At 57.1% G+C, this 16,804-nt stretch overlaps 1 protein-coding gene and 1 long non-coding RNA gene across 11 annotated transcripts; one reads left to right on the forward strand and one right to left on the reverse strand.

Annotated features, from left to right (window-relative positions):
• Nucleotides 1-653: 653 nt before the first annotated feature.
• On the reverse strand, nucleotides 654-15,372 carry AIFM3 (apoptosis inducing factor mitochondria associated 3). 10 transcript variants are annotated; one of them, XM_019814924.3, is made up of 23 exons: nucleotides 15,305-15,372; nucleotides 14,896-15,081; nucleotides 13,319-14,117; nucleotides 12,700-12,868; nucleotides 8,359-8,572; nucleotides 8,001-8,110; nucleotides 7,675-7,784; nucleotides 7,535-7,579; nucleotides 7,210-7,306; nucleotides 7,021-7,133; nucleotides 6,643-6,729; nucleotides 6,120-6,211; nucleotides 5,881-6,011; nucleotides 5,674-5,789; nucleotides 5,494-5,565; nucleotides 5,354-5,417; nucleotides 4,686-4,762; nucleotides 4,453-4,570; nucleotides 2,946-3,044; nucleotides 2,587-2,662; nucleotides 1,932-2,036; nucleotides 1,249-1,269; nucleotides 654-1,021 (listed from the first exon to the last, which is right to left on the reverse strand). In XM_019814924.3, exons 4-23 carry the CDS (start codon nucleotides 12,728-12,730, stop codon nucleotides 982-984), a joined length of 1,818 nt encoding a protein of 605 aa, XP_019670483.1. In that variant the 5' UTR covers nucleotides 12,731-12,868; nucleotides 13,319-14,117; nucleotides 14,896-15,081; nucleotides 15,305-15,372; the 3' UTR covers nucleotides 654-981. The 10 variants fall into 10 exon arrangements, 9 of the variants coding, with proteins under 9 accessions (XP_019670483.1, XP_023097472.1, XP_019670484.1 ...); XM_023241704.2 differs by lacking the exons at nucleotides 13,319-14,117; nucleotides 14,896-15,081; XM_019814925.3 differs by lacking the exons at nucleotides 13,319-14,117; nucleotides 15,305-15,372 and having other exon boundaries at nucleotides 14,896-15,067.
• Nucleotides 15,159-16,194, forward strand: LOC109493045. Its single transcript, XR_002737262.2, has 3 exons — nucleotides 15,159-15,269; nucleotides 15,681-15,784; nucleotides 15,964-16,194. It is a non-coding gene; the product is annotated as an uncharacterized LOC109493045 (long non-coding RNA).
• The last annotated feature ends 610 nt before the right edge of the window (nucleotides 16,195-16,804 follow it).

A 16,804-nucleotide genomic window follows, 5' to 3' on the forward strand; every position in this document is an offset into this window, starting at 1 on the left:
TTTCTGGACTGCACTGCCCCGTCGCAGGCCCGACCCACACCGCCTGGAGATAGGCCACACTTCCCGGCATGCCCTGCTTGCGCGGGTCTCGGCCTTGATCGTCCGCCGCTCCCGGGATCCCGGGTGGAGGGTTCCGGTCTCACAGCGGCCTAGGAGGGAGCACGACTATCTCCTTCCGTTTTGCTGTCTCATTTCTGGCCCCCGCGTCTCGCCCTCAACATTCCCCTTGGCTAGGAGGCAGAGTAGCACAGAGGCTCTAGATCCTCGTTCCTAGTTAATAGCAGAGCCTCATTTTCTTTACCTTCGAAATGGGGTTTCCTGAAGCTCTGGCTGCCATGAAAAGCATGGATTGTCTCAGGACCCAGCCCCTACAGCCCCAAGTAGGCACATGCTCCCAAACTGCCAAGTGCGAGCTGCCTCTGACCCCTGAAGAAGCACTTCCCATCTCAAACCTTTGGCATGTGCTGTCCCTTCTACCTGGAGTGCCATTCTTTGAAAATACAGATCCAACACACTGGTTAGAGAAGCTTTTCCTAACCTTAGGGGTAGCATCAGTTGCTACCTCCTCTGAGTGCTCATAGGCCAAACTTCCTTGGTGTGGTTGTGCTTTCTCCATGAGTATCTGTCCGATTACAATGGAAGTCACACAGATATGCAAACGTGTGCGTTTTAATTTTAAGATAATATCTAATATGTTGCAGGGTCCTGTAGGGAACCAGTCTCAAGAAAGGGAGAAGAGGACAAGCCTGTCCTGCCTCCATTGTCAGCCATCAGTGGCAGCTGAGGCCTTGGGGGGTAAGCATCTCCTGGAGGCAGCAGAAGCCTCTCTGGAGGTGAGCCAGGCAACCGAAGGCAAGCACTGGGAAGGCTCAGGTTCTGCCCTGGGGGATCCTGGGAAATTGGAGGTTGGCACCTGCCCCCAAGGCTTGGCCTCTGTCCCTGGTGCCCCAGCGTGCCTGCCCAAGTCTGCTGCATGCGAGCTCAGGATCCTTTCCCTGTGAGCCAGGACATGTCGCCGGTCCTGCAGGAATGAGGGGAGGAGGAGTCAGGGTAGAAGACAGAGGGTTCCCCACTTGGCACCATGAACAGCTGATCACTGAGGACAGCAGGGGGCCTGCTCTGTGCCAGGCCCTGGTGCCCAGCAGGAATGGGTACTTAGGCATAGAGGGAAAGACCATGGGGTACAGGCTCTGGGCTTAGGTGGGAAAGGCTCAGAATGGTCAACAGGAAGGACAGAGAACCACGTACTTGCTGTGCAGCACAAACAGCCTTTTCGAAGGCAAGAGAGAGAGATAGAGAGAAGGCCAGGAAGAGAGCATGTCATTCATCATGTTCCCTCTTGGTTCTCCATTGTTTCCAGCCTGAGGCCTACCCCTGTCCCGTGGCCTCCAGGATTTCCCCAGTCCCTGGGCAGGGGGAGGGGGCCTCTCTGCAGGCAGTTTAAGTCTACAGGGTGACTCCCATTGGCACCAGCCTGGGGTGAGGGGAATAGCTGACATCCAGTGTCTCCCAGACACCAAAAAAACCACCCAACAACTCTATGTAGGGTGTCCCCAGAGGCATCACTAGCTGCCTTTACCCCCCTAGCTTCTGCCAGTCTCAGTACAACCATGTCCTGTTGGGTGTCCCATGCCAGGTAACTGCCTAAGCAATGGCTTTGACCAAGGGCTTTGACCCCTCCCCACAGCACTGGGCCTGCCCTGGGACAACAGCTTTTTCCCCTTCTATCCCCCAAGAACACAAATAACCAGCCCATTCACAAAGCACAACCCTTGTCCCAACCACCCCATAGTCCTGATGCTCCATAGACTGATGTGGACCAAGAATAGAGGGAAGGCTCTGTAGGGCTATGGGGGTGGCTGGCTACCAAGGACCAGTCCCTTAGGGGACCTCCTCCCCCTCCCCCCCATATCTCTGAAGCCCACACTCACTCCACCTCCCGCTTCCGGATGGCACGGCCTGAGGCTAGCACCTCAGCCACCTTGGACACGATTGGATCGTAATTCATGCTGGCCACAGCAATCACCTCATCGCCTCTGCAGGGACAGAGTAACTGAGCCTGAGGACTGCCCAGCAGTGGCCTCTCTTCTTAGAGACCCTGATGTACTCCTCTTCAACTGGGGCCCAGGGAGTGATCTTACCCAGGACAACAGAAATATTCTGAGCACCCAGCCCTCCCTGCTTTGCTTGGCCCAGCATGGGCTTTAGGATCCTGCCAGAGGCCCACTGAGGTTCCAGTCTTTCTCCTCAGTGGAGTTCAGAGCTGAGCTCCAGTCCTGGGATCACCACTCTCTCTCTCTACCTGTGTGATTTTCCTCAGCGTCAAAGCAGGAGTCAACACCCACCTCAAATTGCTGTCCTGAAGATAAAATGTCCTGTCTCAGTGCGTGGCTGCTGGAGTTATTACTGCCCCACCTCCTCACATTCCCTTGGTGGGTCTCCTGCCTAGCTGCCTCCCTTGGCCACTTGGTCCATCTTTCAGGTAAGTCCCCTCCTCTGGAGCAGAGCTCCTCTGGGATGAGTTCCCCTTCCCGACCGAGCTCCCGCTGCTTCGGCGGCTGCCACGTTCCACCCAGTTGCTCTCACTTGGTGTAAAAAGCCACGAACTTGAGCTCTTCCAGATCCCCCTGGATGATGACGTCGTCGAAGCCTTCTCCGTACCCTGTGGGCCGTACAGGAGGGGATGGGGCTCCCCCGGGTCAGCGTCCTGTGGCCTCCTAAATCCCCCCTGAATACCCCACCAGGCCTTGCTCCCTTTGTCCTTTTAGGTGGTCCTTTTAGTCCACCCCTAATCAGTTTTCACTCTTCCTACAGCTGACGCGGCCCCGCCCCTAGGGTGCTCATAGCCCCGCCCTAACTTCCAAGCTCCACCTCTGCGCTCCGCACACACCTTAGCCACACCCCTAAACGCACTTGGCCCCGCCCCTGCCCGGGCCATCTGTTACCAGCGTAGCGCAGGCTCTTGCCAAACATGGCTGTCCACAGGTAGGGCACGGTGCTGATCTCCGCCTCCTGCGCCAGCATATTCTGGGCCGCCACGCGCCCTGTAAGACTCAGGGTCATGAGATCCCCGACCCTAGCCCCGGCCACCCCTACACTGCCTGCCGGGGCTCTCTGGGGACCTCTGACATGTGGAGCTACTCCTCCTTGCTTTCCCAGAGGTGAACAGGTGCATCATGGCTCAGCCCGTTGCCCACACTCAATTGCAGAGGAGACACCTGGCTCAAAGCCAGTCACTTAGATTGCTTCTCTAGAGAATTTGAATGAAGTGCCCCACATCTAGAAGGTCTGTTTCCTGGCGTTGTTGGGCTGCCTCCATTTCAGGTGTGCACCCAGACAATAATCGGACACATCAGGTCTGAAGAATGGGACACAAGTACCCAGGGAAGTAGGGATGACAGCCACACCCAGGGCCCCAGAGAATAGCGTGGGTGGCTTCCCAGTTCATATTCCCAGGCCCCACTGGACCCTGTAGTTGGAGGGCTATGAGAGCCTCCTAGACCCTCCCAGTTAAACCTTAATTGTACTTGGCTGATGAGTGGTCTTTGGTTCCTTAAAACCAGCACCAACTTTAGACCTTGAACCTGAGCACATATTGGTACCAGGAGTGGGATTTCAGGCAGCAGATGCTCAGATAATGTGAAGTGAGAGAGGAGAGGTGAGTGCAGGGAGTCTGGTGGTCCTCCCCACGAGGCAGCTAACTTGCTTGTACCTACATCTTAGGGACTCAGACCAGGTGTTCACAATAAATGAGGCTTCAGGGGCATGGTGACCACCAAGTGTGTGTGTGTGTGGTGGGGGAGCTATTCCTCATAGAGCACGACAGTTCTCCACTGAGCCCAAGTTTCCAGGCCCAGATGGCTGCCTCCCAGGGGCCTGCATGAAACAACTGTGTTCACAGAGCCAGTCGAGTGGCCCAAGGGAGACAGAAGCACTGAGTGGGAAGGTGGCCCGTGTCTTACTAAATCCCTTTCTCTCTCCCTGGGTGACTGCACAGGTTGGTGAGGATGAAAGGAAAGGAGGGGCTGGTGGAAGGATGGGGTGGGACACTGTGGCTAGTTGGGTGGGGTGTCCTGAGGGCACAGGAGGGGCGTCTGTGGATGGGCCACAGGGCTTGCTCTGTCAGGTAGCTTTTTTTTTTTTTTTTTTAAGTCAGCTTCATGCCCAGTGAGGAGCTTAACATGGTGCTTGAACTCACAACCCTGAGATCAACACCCTGAGATCAAGACCTGAGCTGAAATCAAGAGTCAGATGCTTAACTGACTGAGCCACCCAGGCTCCCTGTCATCTGGCTTGATCACCTGGAGGAGGCTCCCAGACAGGCCACCACAAAACCTTGAATGTCTAACCCAGAGACTGGGACCCAAGGCCAGCAACTGAGGAGTGGGCCTGGGGGAAGCTGAGACCCTGGGCATCCTCCCATCCCCCATCCTGCCACAGGGCTGGCCATACCCTGGGCATGAGCCATCTGCCAATGTGGGATGTTCACTTTCCGATTGTTTCTCCAGGCGAGGGGGAAAGTGACAGCATCGCCAGCTGCAAACACGCCCGGAACGTTGGTCTGCATCATCTGTGGGGAGAGGGCCCAGGGCTCTGTGGGTGGCACAGCGGCCTTGACTTGGACATGCCACTACCCCCGGCCCAGCACCCTGCCTGCCCCTGCCACCACCATCCCCCAGCCCCACCTTGTTGACAGGGATGAAGCCTCGGGAATCCAGATTGATGCTGCTCTGCCTCAGGAAGCCCGTGGCAGGCACCGCACCTGACAAGACAGGGGCCACCATGTCCATTCCCTGGTCCCTCCCTTCTCCCACCTCATTGTCCTCCATGACCCATACCCTTCACTCACCACAATTCAGCCCCAGACCATTCATCCAATGGGCTGCCCATCCTGCAGCCTTCATGCATCCTGTTCCCTCTGCCTGGACCCTCACAGACCCTGTGCCTCCCATGCGGCCTCATGTATCACCTCCTCTGAGAAATTCCATGAAGCCCCTGGTAGGGTCAGCATGCCATACCTTCCCAGCCCCTAGGCTGCCACCTCCCAGCTCTGTCCTTTCCCAAACTGGCACCTCAACTGGAGCAGTTTGAGGCTTGTTTGTGTTCTGCAGCCCACATGGGGCAGGCTGTGGAGTCGAGTATTTGTGGGCAGCAGTCACTGGGAGCATCCTCCATGCCAAGCCCTGGCTAAATGTGGAACACCCATTCCCTGATAGCCTGGTGAAGTGGGTATGGTTGGGGTACCCATTTTACAGATGTGAAAACCAAGGCCCAGGGAGGGGAAGAGACTGGCCCAAGGCCATTCTGGAGCATGTGCAGGTGCTCATTTGCACCTGCCTGCCCACTCACTCACCAATGCCCACAACACAGACGTCAGCCCGCACAACCTTGCTGCTCTTCAGCACGACCTCCTTCAGCTGTGGGGAGGGGGCGGGTTAGCAGGTAGGCCCAGCTCCTGGGAACAGGGGAGAAGGGGCAGGAAGAAGGGCCCACCTTTCCCTCCTGGGCCCGCAGCTCAGACACCTCTGTCTGCATGTAGAACTTGACCCGGTTGTTCTCAAACATCTGTCAGGGAAGGTGGGCAAGAAGGCCATGGATGAGAGCATAGCCAGGGGCTGGGCTGGGTGCCTGGAGTTCTGACAGCCCAGGTGCCGAGAGTCAGAGTGGGCTTACTTTCATGAGGGCACGACCGACACGTTCCCCCAAAAATCTCCTGAAGGGCGTCTCCTCCAGCTCCACCACGGACACTGAGTGGGCCTTTTCAGTCAGATAAGCAGCCACCTCCATCCCTAAGGGGTGGTGCATGGTAGTCTAGCACCCTGCACCCTGGGACCAGCCATGACAGCCTGACCACTGCCCCCACCAGCCCCGGCTGCTCACCCAGGAAGCCAGCTCCCACGACCACTGCGTTGCGGCCCCGGGCTAGCCTCACCACACGATTGGCATCTTCAGGTGTCCGGATGGTGAACACGTTCTCCACCTCTTTGCCTTTGCAGCTCAGCATCTTAGGGCTGAGATGTGGCCAGCATCAGTGAGGGGCTCCCGGCACCCAATCCCTCGCATGCTGGCTGGTGCCCTGCCAAGTGCCAACAGGGTACAAGGGGGAGACACCCTCCTACCTGCTCCCTGGTGCGAGAAGCAGCTTGCTGTACTCCAGCTTGAAGCCATCCTTGAACACAACCTTCTTGTTTCTCACGTCCACCGTAACCACCTGCAACCCCCGCCGGGCAGAGTGTGGGCCTGGCCGTGGACTTGGGCCTGGCTGCCCCTCCGAGCTCCTGCCAGACCCTCTGAACAGGAGGTTCCACAGGCACTGTTCCTGCCACCTGGATGGTCCTCTTTCCCTCACCTGGCTTCTCCTTCCTGTTTAAGGTTCTGACATCACCTTCCCCTCAAAGCCATCCTTATGCTCTCCGGCCCCAGCTCTGAACAGATTTCTGCATGTGCCCACAATCCTGACTGGAAGAATATCCAGTGCTGCCTTTCAGGCCTGAGCACCCCTGGGAGGGCCTAGACATCAGGGCCACGAGGGCAGAACACCTCCCCCCACCACACACACCTCCAGGGGCCTGCATGTCCTCACATCATTTGTGGTTCTCACTAAGTCTTCCCCAGACTTGTTTCTTAGTCTTGGCCCCATACCTGGGCCTCGGTGAGCACCTCGATGCCATAGGCTCGAAAGAACTCCTTGGGCCTCAGGGCCAGCTGCTCAGGCTGTGCATCCAGGGACTGCAGGAGATAGCTATCTTGAGATAAGGCCAGGTGGCCAGTGTTCCATTTTGCAATGGAGGACCTGATGCCTAGGGAGGGTAGGGCTGGGCCCAGGTCACAAAGGGGTTGCAGAATGGAATTCACCAAACCCACATCTTTATAGGGTACCACAGACAGGCCTGGTCTGAGCAGAGAGGCAGTTGGTCAGACCCCCAAGGGGTGACAAGCAAGGCGCTGAGAGGGCCTGACTGTGCCCAGAGAGCTAGGGGTCTGGGACCTGCCTGGGCTCCCATTTGCCCCTCCTCCCACCTTGCTGAGCTTAGGCCGGTCATAGGGGAGGTGCCGGTCCAATGTGCACAAGACGATCCTGTCTGAGAACCCCTCCTGCCGCAGTGTCTCTGCACATACCAAGCCAGCTGCACCTGAGGGGATGGTGCTGTGGGTTAAGGGACCACCTCTCCCCCACCCTGCCCTACCCCTCATAACCTCACCACCAACCTGCGCCTACAATCAGCACGTTGGTGCTGCTGCTGTGGCCAGCACTTGGAGAGATACACTTGGCCATCACTTTGGTTCTTCGCTGTAGCTGCAAGGCCTGGGGATGTCCGGAGAGCAAGAGGCAGCTGGGAGCTGGAGTCATGGAATGGCATCCTCCCTATGCCATCATCCCAGCAGGCCAGGTCCTGCTGCTGCAGTCCAGCCTCATCCCCACTGCACAGTTTTCACTCTGTCCCCAGCCACAGGGCCTTTGCACATGCTGATCCCTGGGCCAAGATGCCCTCCTCACTTTTCCTTTTTGCCTGAGCCCAAGCCACACCCTCACCTGCTTACTGGCTCGGACGTACACCTTCTCCTTCTCAATCTTCACCTGCAAGGGCTGTGTTGCTCAGGACCAGGTTTTGGGGGGCTCCATCCCCTGCCCTGCACCCCCAGGTTCCCACCCTACTGCCCCCCTGGCCCCACCTGGAATTTGTGCAGACTGTCCAGGCCAGGGAAATCCTCTAGGTCACCAGTGCCGATGTTGAAGCAGGCACCATGCCAGGGGCAGCGCACCCGGCCACGGGACAGCACACCTAAGGGAAGCAGTGCTGGGCTGGGGCCACAGGCAACAGCTCCCCTCCCCTGCGTTCCAGCAGCTGCTTGCCCCTCCCCACAGCTCAGGAGACCCCCACTAATAGATGAGACCCTGGAGGTCCAGGGAAGAGCCAAGCCAGCCTGTGATGGTGCAGTGGCCAAGCACCCTTCAGGGAGGTCCCATCCCACCTCCTGTGTGTACTGGGACAGCTCACCTTTCACCAGGGGTGCACCATAGTGTGGACACTTGTGGCCCAGAGCGTGGAACTCCCCGTTGTCCTTCACCAGCAACACTTTCCCCCAGCCCAGCTCTACTTCCCGCATCCTGGAGAGGGGCTGCACTCAGACATCAGGCCAGACACCAGGCACCACCTCTGGTGGGCACCTCTTCCCAGAGTCTAGCTTTCTGGGGAGCAGGCCCAGACCAGGAGAGGCCACACTGGTGGTGGCTGGCACAGGTGCTCGTCAAGGGCTCCCTCCAGGCCTCCCAGCCCCCCCTATCCATGGCCTACACCATGCCTTCCCATCTTGGGCCCTCTGACTGCTCCCTGCCCCACTAGACCCAGCACCCACTGGCCATTCTCAAGGTCCTTGACATGGCAGATGGCGGCCTCCACACAGTCCTGAGCACCAGGGTACGGGTGAGGGGCGGGCAGGCGTTCCTCAGTGTGGAAGTGGCGGGCTGTGCCATTGCCCTGGTAGGCCCGGGGGCTGCCCTTCCCGCTGGCTGACAGCTCCTCCTTGCCCCGCTCCTTCTCAGGCAGCACCACCTCGATCTTGAGCTCCACTGTAGGGTAGACAGGGCAGCACTGTGAGTTTCCAGCCCTGCCCACCTCCTTGCCCACGCCACAGGCTCTGGGCAGGCTGGTCCCTTTGAGTTTGAGTTCTCTCCTGTGCCTCCACCTCTCCAGAAAGCCATCTGCAACATCAGCAAAGAGCCTTAAAACAGGCAAGAAGCAGGGGCACCTGGTTGGCTTAGTTGGTTAATTACCCGACTCTTAATCTCGGCTCAGGGCATGATCTCACAGTTCATGAGTTCGAGCCCACACTCACAGTTCATAAGTGCTGAGCTTGCTTGGGATTCTCTCTCTCTCCCTCCCTCTCTCTGACCCTCCCCCGCTCAGGAGCAAGCACAATCGTGTGTGCACGCCTGCAGGCGTGCTCTCTAAATAAATAAATAAACTTAGATTTTTTTTTTTCATTAAAAAAAAAAAAACAGGCTAGAAGCAGAACAGAGGCAGCAGGAGGTGAGCTGGGTTGGCTTGATTTCATTCCTGCATGTTTTCTTTTTCAGTAACAAATTAGTGAGGGGCCCACAAATGGAGCTCCTTTGACCCTGAAATTGCCTTTTCTCTAAGAATTTATGTGGGGGGAAGAACCCTGGTGGCCTGAATCCTGCTCTGATTCCAACTGCACGGTCCCTGATGGAGAAGGACATCCCTAAAGGATCAGGGGCATGTTTAGGGTCTGACTCCAGGGAGAACAGGGCGTTCAAACCTGGGTATGGCTCATTTTCCGGCCAGTGAATCTGGGTAATGGGAAACCAAGGCTTTGTTGTTCTGTTTGCAATGTTCCCATAGGTTTGAGATTTTTTTTTTTATTAAAAAAAAAGTGTACACACTGTATTTTCAACTTCTTAAAATAGCTATGCTCACCAGTTTAAGAATCCATCATTTGCCAAGCACTGGTTTTTCAACACCTTCATGTGCAAGGGTGTGGGGCCTTGGGGGTGAACTGTACCCAAAGGGATGGGTGCACAGGGACTGTACAGAGGGGCGTGGGGCCCACCTTGAAGCTTCTGTGGGGCAGATGCTTCCCCAGAGTGCCCGTGGCGACTACTCTAAGCAGTCAGTAGGCTGGAGACTGTCATTTTCTTCTGTATATTTCTCTGCATTTTCTAAATTCCCTACAATGTGCCTGGGGTATTTTTCTAATTAGAAGGAAACAATAAACAGAATTTTTAGCAGCAATAATCTGGCCTCCTGGGCTGAGTGATGGAAGCTAAGCCCCTGGCACAGCATGGGCCCAATGGGGAAGCAGGAGTCCAAGGAGTCCCAAGTCCCAAGGCACCAGAGCCTCCAGCCCTCTCCCCTTTTCACCTCTTCTCCCCTCCACCCCAGACCTGACACTCCAGAAATAAACAGAGTCACACCTTTGCCTAGGCAGTTCCTTGGTCTGGGTTGCCATTCTTCCCTGCCCTGGCTCACTGCTGCCCATCCATTTGAACAGCTCAGGTGATGCCTCCTCTGGCTGCCCACTCCCTGCGTGTCCCTCCTCTCTTGCAGAGCTAATCCCCCACTGGCTTGAAGCCTGGGAAGGTAGAACCCCCCCCCACCTCCTTATCCTCAAGTCCCAGCCCCTAGCCTGGCCCAGGCGTGGGAGGGGAGGGAAGGGGAAGGGGGGTGGTTGAGGTCCCTCCATGATTCCAGCTGGGCAGGAAGGGAGCACACCACCAAGCTGAAGCTGTTGTATCAGGTGGGAGAAGGGGGAGGGGGGCGGGTTTAGGGTGGGGTAGGTTCTTTGCCTCCATTTCCATACTTTATGTAATAATGTTAGAATGTTTTGAGAAGAATCAAAAAGGAAAATACTCCTGGACTCAGCTGACACCAGCTATGTGAACTGTAGAGAGGGAGCTCACAGGAACAGCCTGGCAGGGGCCCAGATAACAACCAAGCCAGGCTGTTTTCATCCTCCACCTCCTTCCAGAAGGCTCCAAGGAGCTCGCTGACGCAGTCTAATGGGAAGCCATTAAGTCAGGAACAGTAGTGTAAAGGTGGATGGAGAGGGTGTCTCTGCTCACCCACAGAGCCAGATCAACCCTAGCAAATGATTCCCAGGTGCCCATGTGACCATGGGCTCCTGCCTTAGCCCCTTTGGACTGCAGATGCCTTCATTATAAAACAGAGAACAGTGCCTACCTCTTTGGTGATAGTCAATGCTGAAGGATTTAATATACGTAACCCAGAGCAGAAGCTCAACAGATAAAGCTGGGTAGTAGCATTTTATTGGTGAGCTCTGAGCTTCCTGACAGCCATGGCAAAAAGGGAAAGCTGTTAGGTAGCACCTGTGTCCTATTAAAAGGCAAGTGACCAGATGCCAAGAGAGCTGCACTTCCTCCTAGTTCTGAGCTTAGTGTGGGTCTGGCCTGGAATACTTCCTATCAGGAACACAGAGCCAATGGAACACAAGGAATACAGAGTGAGCTCAGGAAATGTGTGCTGATGTGCTCCAAGTCAGAGTCAAGCAAGATAGAAGGTGAAGAATTTGCACAAAGACCTTGGGCTTGCTGTGGTCTCCCTATAGCCCCTGCTGACCCCAGCTGAACTTCTATGGCCCAAATGCTCTCACTCCCACACCCTGAAATTCCCTGAGCCTCACCCCTGACCTGCCCAGTGTGAGTGCCTGGGGTCTAAAATCGTGCCCTTCTGCCATAGCTCCACAGGGGAGTCCTGGAAGCAGGGAACCTAGCTCCTAAAAGAGGGGATAGTAACATTCTGCACAGCCTCCTGTGTGCCAGGCCCTGTGCTAAGCACAATAGTCTGCATGAGGGGGTGGAGGTGGGGGGCAAAACGGTTAGCCCCACTTACACATGAGAACACAGCAGCACAGAGAGGTGAAGTCACCTGCCCGAGGCCACACAGCCAGGAAGGGGCAGGGCTGAATTTAGGCTCAAGAATGCAAGTTCTTACCACTGCCTCTAGGGTGGTGAGAATGGCCAGCTCCTGAACTGGGAGCTTGGGGCCAGGGGCCTCAGGCAGGCCAGCCTGTTGAGGCCCTTTACAAGAAACTGCAGATGGCACCCTCTGCTTTTGGCTTCCTGCCAGCCCAGGAGTCCTATAGGAGCCAGATTTGGGACCAGCTAGCATTTTTCTGCCCACTTCGGATGGAGGAAGGCTGAGGTCAAGACAGTGGACATCATTTGCTCAAGTCATACATGGAAGCAGGAAGGGTGGTAGGATCAGGCCCAGGGCTGGGTACCCACAGCATAGGCATGGGGGGAGGGAGAGCTGGCTCCTGAGGCAGATGAATGGGGTGTTCCTCTGCCTGGCAGGGCATCAAAGGTCTCCTCTTGCCCCAAGTTCTCCCTCAGACCCAGGAAAGGGAGAATAGGCTCATGTGTTCCAAGGTAATGGAGCTGATGGGTATCAGGTAAGGGGAGCTGGGGCGAGCTGGTTGGGGCAGGGTGGCCTGGGTGGCAGGTGGGCGGGGGCACTGACTAGACACTAGAGAAGCCAGTAACATGCCTCCATTCTTTTGCCTTCCTGAGTGTTGTGAAGAGAGAAGAGGGAAAAAAGGGGCTGGAGAGAGAGCCCAACAGACAGGGGTCTCCATGGAGAGCAGACCTTAGCATCTGTGAGGCCCCCACCTCTGGCCAGAACTTCTTGGGCCAGGCAGGGCAGGATTTCATGCACAAATGGGGAAATTCGGCCCAAGGTCACACAGGACATCAGAAGAGGTGAACACTCCACCCTCATGGCAACTTTGAGAGATCAGGCTCATTTTGTAGAGAGGGAAACTGAGGCTCAGAGAGGTAACTTGCATGCCCTGGGTCACATAGTGGCTGAGGATGTCCTCAGAGTCCCTCTTCCCAACCCTAGGGGACACTGCCCCCCTCCCCTCCCCCAGGGCAGGAGGAACGGGAACTTCTACTTTTCAAGAAAGATTCAGCTGCTATTCCCACCACAAACACCCAAATCCCCAAATAAAGAGGGGGACCCATTGGAGGGGATCCAAGAGAATGGCTCCAAGCCCCCACTCCCTCCAGCCTTCAGGGAATTAACATTCGGAGCCGGCTGCCGCCCGGCCTGACCTACTTCAGAGGCAGAGGGGGGAGGGGGAGGAGGAAGGATGTGGCTGGAGAAGGGAGGAGGGAGGAGGAGGGAGGGGAGAATGAGGCAAGAAGAGAGGAGGTACCTGGCTTGGGCTTGGAGAAGCACCCACCCATGGCGAGTGGCCCACAGATGAGTGGGGGGCAGGTGCACAGATGGCTGTGGGAGTCCTAGGGTGCCCCCGGTGGGGCTGGACCCCCTGTGGCCCTTAAAGATGCTGGAGCTGCCATCCCAGCAGGAGCTGCCTCCAGGACCTGCAGGGGAGACAGAGGCATCTGTAGGGACCAGGGCTTTGATGGGGAATGTGAGTAGAGATACAGAGAGATAGAGACAGACTAGGGGAGGGGCTTCTGGAGGACAAGCACATTTGAGCTAGGAACCATGTAGGGGACCTTGGTGGCACCTCCCCTTTGAGGCCTCACTCTCCCCTCCCATCTTTGCTGTGCCTACTGCCTGGGGAGCCCCTCTGCTCCAACCTCAGCCATTCTTTTAGGTGTAGCTGTCTTGTCCAGTAAATCCTGATTTCTGCAACCCACTCAAAATCCAGCAGCTAGGGAGGCCACAATGCCTGGGGTCAAACCCCAGGGCACCTTGGGCAGATCAGAGCCTTCCTGGTCCAGGGGTTTCTCTTTCCTGCAGTGGGGGTAATGTTTAGTTTTCTCAGGCCCTGGCCCCCACCCGGCTGGCAGCCCCTGGATACCCACCTCCTCCAGGGACAGCCACAGCTTCTTCTTCCTGGCCCAGCCCAGAGGTGGACCGGCCCTGGAAGGCAGGGCGTGGGGTGGGGCAGGGGTCCAAGAGGCTGCCCAGCCTCTACTCCTCCTCCTAGTGTGAGTTAGGCCAGGAGAGACTGGGGGCGTGCGTCAAGGGGTGGGGTGGGGGTGGGCTGGGCCAGGCTACTTGTCCCCAGGGAAACCCAGCTCCATGGTGAATAGAAGTGGGCGTCCAGCCCAGGCCTGATGGGGTTGGGGGAAAGGGAGGCCAGGCACACAGCCCAGGCCCAGCAGTCATGAGCTCCCACCCTGTGCACCTCCCCCCTTCACAAATGTCCTCCAGGCCTACGGTGCTGAGATCACATCCAACAGCAGATGAGGAAACTGAGGGGCCAAGGGCTTGCCAAGGTCAGGCAGCAGGCAGGGCCATCCGGGTGGCCTCCCACTTCCCTCCCACCTTGGTTAGTTTCAAGATAGGAGGGGACCCAGGAAGCCCCCATATCACCCTGCAAGCCACAAAGCCATGGGGAGAGGTCACCTGGTCAGCAAAGAGATCCCTGCAGCCAAAGTCCTCAAGGCCACAGGGTGGGCCTTCTGGAAGATTCAGCTTACAGACTGGACTTTGGAAGGCCTGGGACAAAGCTGCCCTGTTTACAAATGATCTTCCCCCAGTCCATCCAACTGTCATCCTTTCTGTTTTCCCTGGAAGTTCTTCCTGAAGTCTAACTGGAGGTGGGGCTGGCACCTATTTGGTCTTGCCCAGATCCCTGCAAGGGCTTTGAGTGGGTGCCTGAGAGCAAGGGGGGCAAGAAGACAGGAGGAAAAGTTGGGAAGGACAATCTACTGCCTGGCATCTGATGTAACCTGCACTAGAGGCACCCATTACAATTCAGGAGGTGGTGGTACTTAAAGGCCACCTGGGCATACCGATGCCCTTTAACCCTCTCATCACCAAGGCAAGTCTGTAAGATTTGGCTACCACCTGCCCCACCTGTCCCCTCCCTGGGCACAAGGGGGCCCCTCCCCAGATCCTGGCTTCTCCTCTGGCTCAGCCATACCTACCTCCTTCCTGCCTGCCTGGCCTAGGCTTCATCTGCTGGGCCACAGATGTCAGAAAAGGTGGAACTTTCACTTGCTGCCAGTTACCTGTCTAGGCTGTTTCTCCCTTCCCAGGTGCCCAGGTGTCTCAGATCCTCCAGGGCCTTGGGCCTGGAAACAGACTTGCTGGGGATTGAACCTTCCGCAGGCCTACCTTGTGCAGGCTGGCTTGGAGCTCTGCTGCCTCAAGGGCAAAGGTTCTTGCAGCAGGAGGGGGCCCTGCACCCCGCCCCCCCCCCAAGATTTTGTGGAGTGCTGTCCCTTGCCTACAAACTACCCAATGCTGAAAAGTTGTAACAGTGCCCAAGTGCTAACTATCCACCAGGAGCCTGTGTCCTGGTTCACAGGGACACCACCCTCCCCTAAGCCAGTGCAGGCTAGACAGAAACAGCAGTGGGGAGGTTGCTGTCCAGTTGGGGCCCTCAGTGCCTTCCAGCGTTCCTTGGGATGGAATTCAAGTTTGCCCTCACCTGCTCCCCTGCCGGGCTCAGGCGCAAAACTCCCGTGCACTCTCCCTGCCTTTGCACGTGCAGTTCCCTCTATCTGGGAAGATCTTTCCTGCAGCCTTCCCGCTGGTCCAGGTGCCCTCACCAAACCGGACGGCCCAGGAAGGGGGACGGGTACACCGCAGGGCCCCGCGGCAAGCGAGGAAGGGCCTGGCGGGGGAGGAGAGAAGGAACAGAGGCGCTCCAGCCTCCAGCATGTCTCTTCTCCCCGACTGCCGACCTCAGCCCCCAACGCGCCGGCCCGGGGTCCAAGATCTGAGAGCGCGCGCGAGCTAGCCCGGGTCGCGGGGACTGTGGAGCCGGGACCCGGCAGCCGAGCCGGGATGGCGGGGACAGAGGTCTGGGGCCTGGGGTCCCCGGGGCGGGCACTCACCTGGGTTCGGCGCGGGCCTCCGTTCTGGAGCCGCTCGGGGCCGCGGCCGCCTGGGGGGGAGGGGGAAGTGGGGGGGGAGGAGCGGGCGGGGGCGGGGCCGGCGCTGCGGCGACACTGCGGCCGGGAAGCCCGCGGCGCCCAGCACCGCCCCGCCGGGTCCCTGCTGGTAGTTGGGGGTCGGTTCCAGGTCAGGGGTCAGGCCAGTGGCTTCAGAGTCCTCACAGAGGGTCGCGGGGTATGGGGAGGAATTCGGGGTTCCTTCTGGCCATGGACGCCGCCGGCGGGGTTTGGGTTCCCAGGGATCCTCTGGACCTTAGAGGGGCGCATAGCTGGGCAGCGCACCGGATCTGATTCTTGCTTTTCTTTCTTTCCTAAGTCTTCGAATCGTGGGCGGCGGAGTGACGTGGGGAGTGGGAGTTGAATCACCCGGAGTAAGCTCCCCAAGAAGGAAAATCCAAATCACTTCCCACTACCCCATAGGTAACCTGACTCCCTTGGGAGGCTCAGTCTCCTTGGTCTGCCTTCTCCCTACACTTAATACGGTCTATTTTAAATTATATTCTATTACATTTTCTTTTTCCCATCTGTCATTATATCAGGAGAACTTCCTGGATTCCTATAAATCATAATGCCCCCTGACGGTATGTCCCCTCTTCCAGGAAGCCCTCCCTGACCAGCCTCCCCAGACTGGGACTTGATCAGGCCCTGATATCCTGGCTCCTGGTTACCTCCTGTTTCACTGTCCTGACTGTCCTGATCTTCGCATTGTGTTCAGGTAGAGCTTGTACCTCCCGCAAACTGGAACTCAGTGACTATGTGGGAAATGAATGAATGACAATTTCTGGGGAAGTGATGTCACATCTATCATTAAACACATTAGGGCCCATCAACTCTGTGTCTTATTAGTGCTCCTTTAGTGGCTCGTGTTGGGTTCTCTTTTTTTTTTTGCCACCTCTCCCCTTTTTGGACTTTGCTTTCCTGTAAGGACAAAAACAACAGCAGTAACAGTCACCTATGCCAGGCAGATACAGCTTTCAGAGAACCTCCTTTATTTATGTCCCACCCTGCCCAGGGGGACAAGCAACACTCTCCCTCATTTTACAGATGGGGGAATACGGAAGGCTAAGTCTCACCCAGGGGCAGGACCAGGGCCTGCATGGGTCACACTTATGCAGGTGGGTGAGGGGCTGAGGCCTGGAGGAGAAATGTGGCAGGGCAAGACCATAACATCTGGCTTGGAAAATATCCAATAGTATGTTAGCAAAGAGGGAAATGGAACCCCAGCCTGAGATGTAGTAAGGTGACCTGAAGTGGCCGAGAGACCCCTAGGCCCAGCAGACACCCCAAAGGCAGGGAGGGGGTTGCCAAGGTTTGAGAAGCGGGTGTGTGTGTGTAGGTGATCCCTGTCCAAGCCTGTCTCTGTTCTCCTTCCATCTACCAGCTCCTGTCAGTTTCTCCTGTTCCCCAATTCCCCTCAGACTAGGGGCTGGACGCCAAGGT

This window comes from Felis catus, chromosome D3, assembly GCF_018350175.1.
Source record: "Felis catus isolate Fca126 chromosome D3, F.catus_Fca126_mat1.0, whole genome shotgun sequence".
NCBI lineage: Eukaryota > Metazoa > Chordata > Mammalia > Carnivora > Felidae > Felis > Felis catus.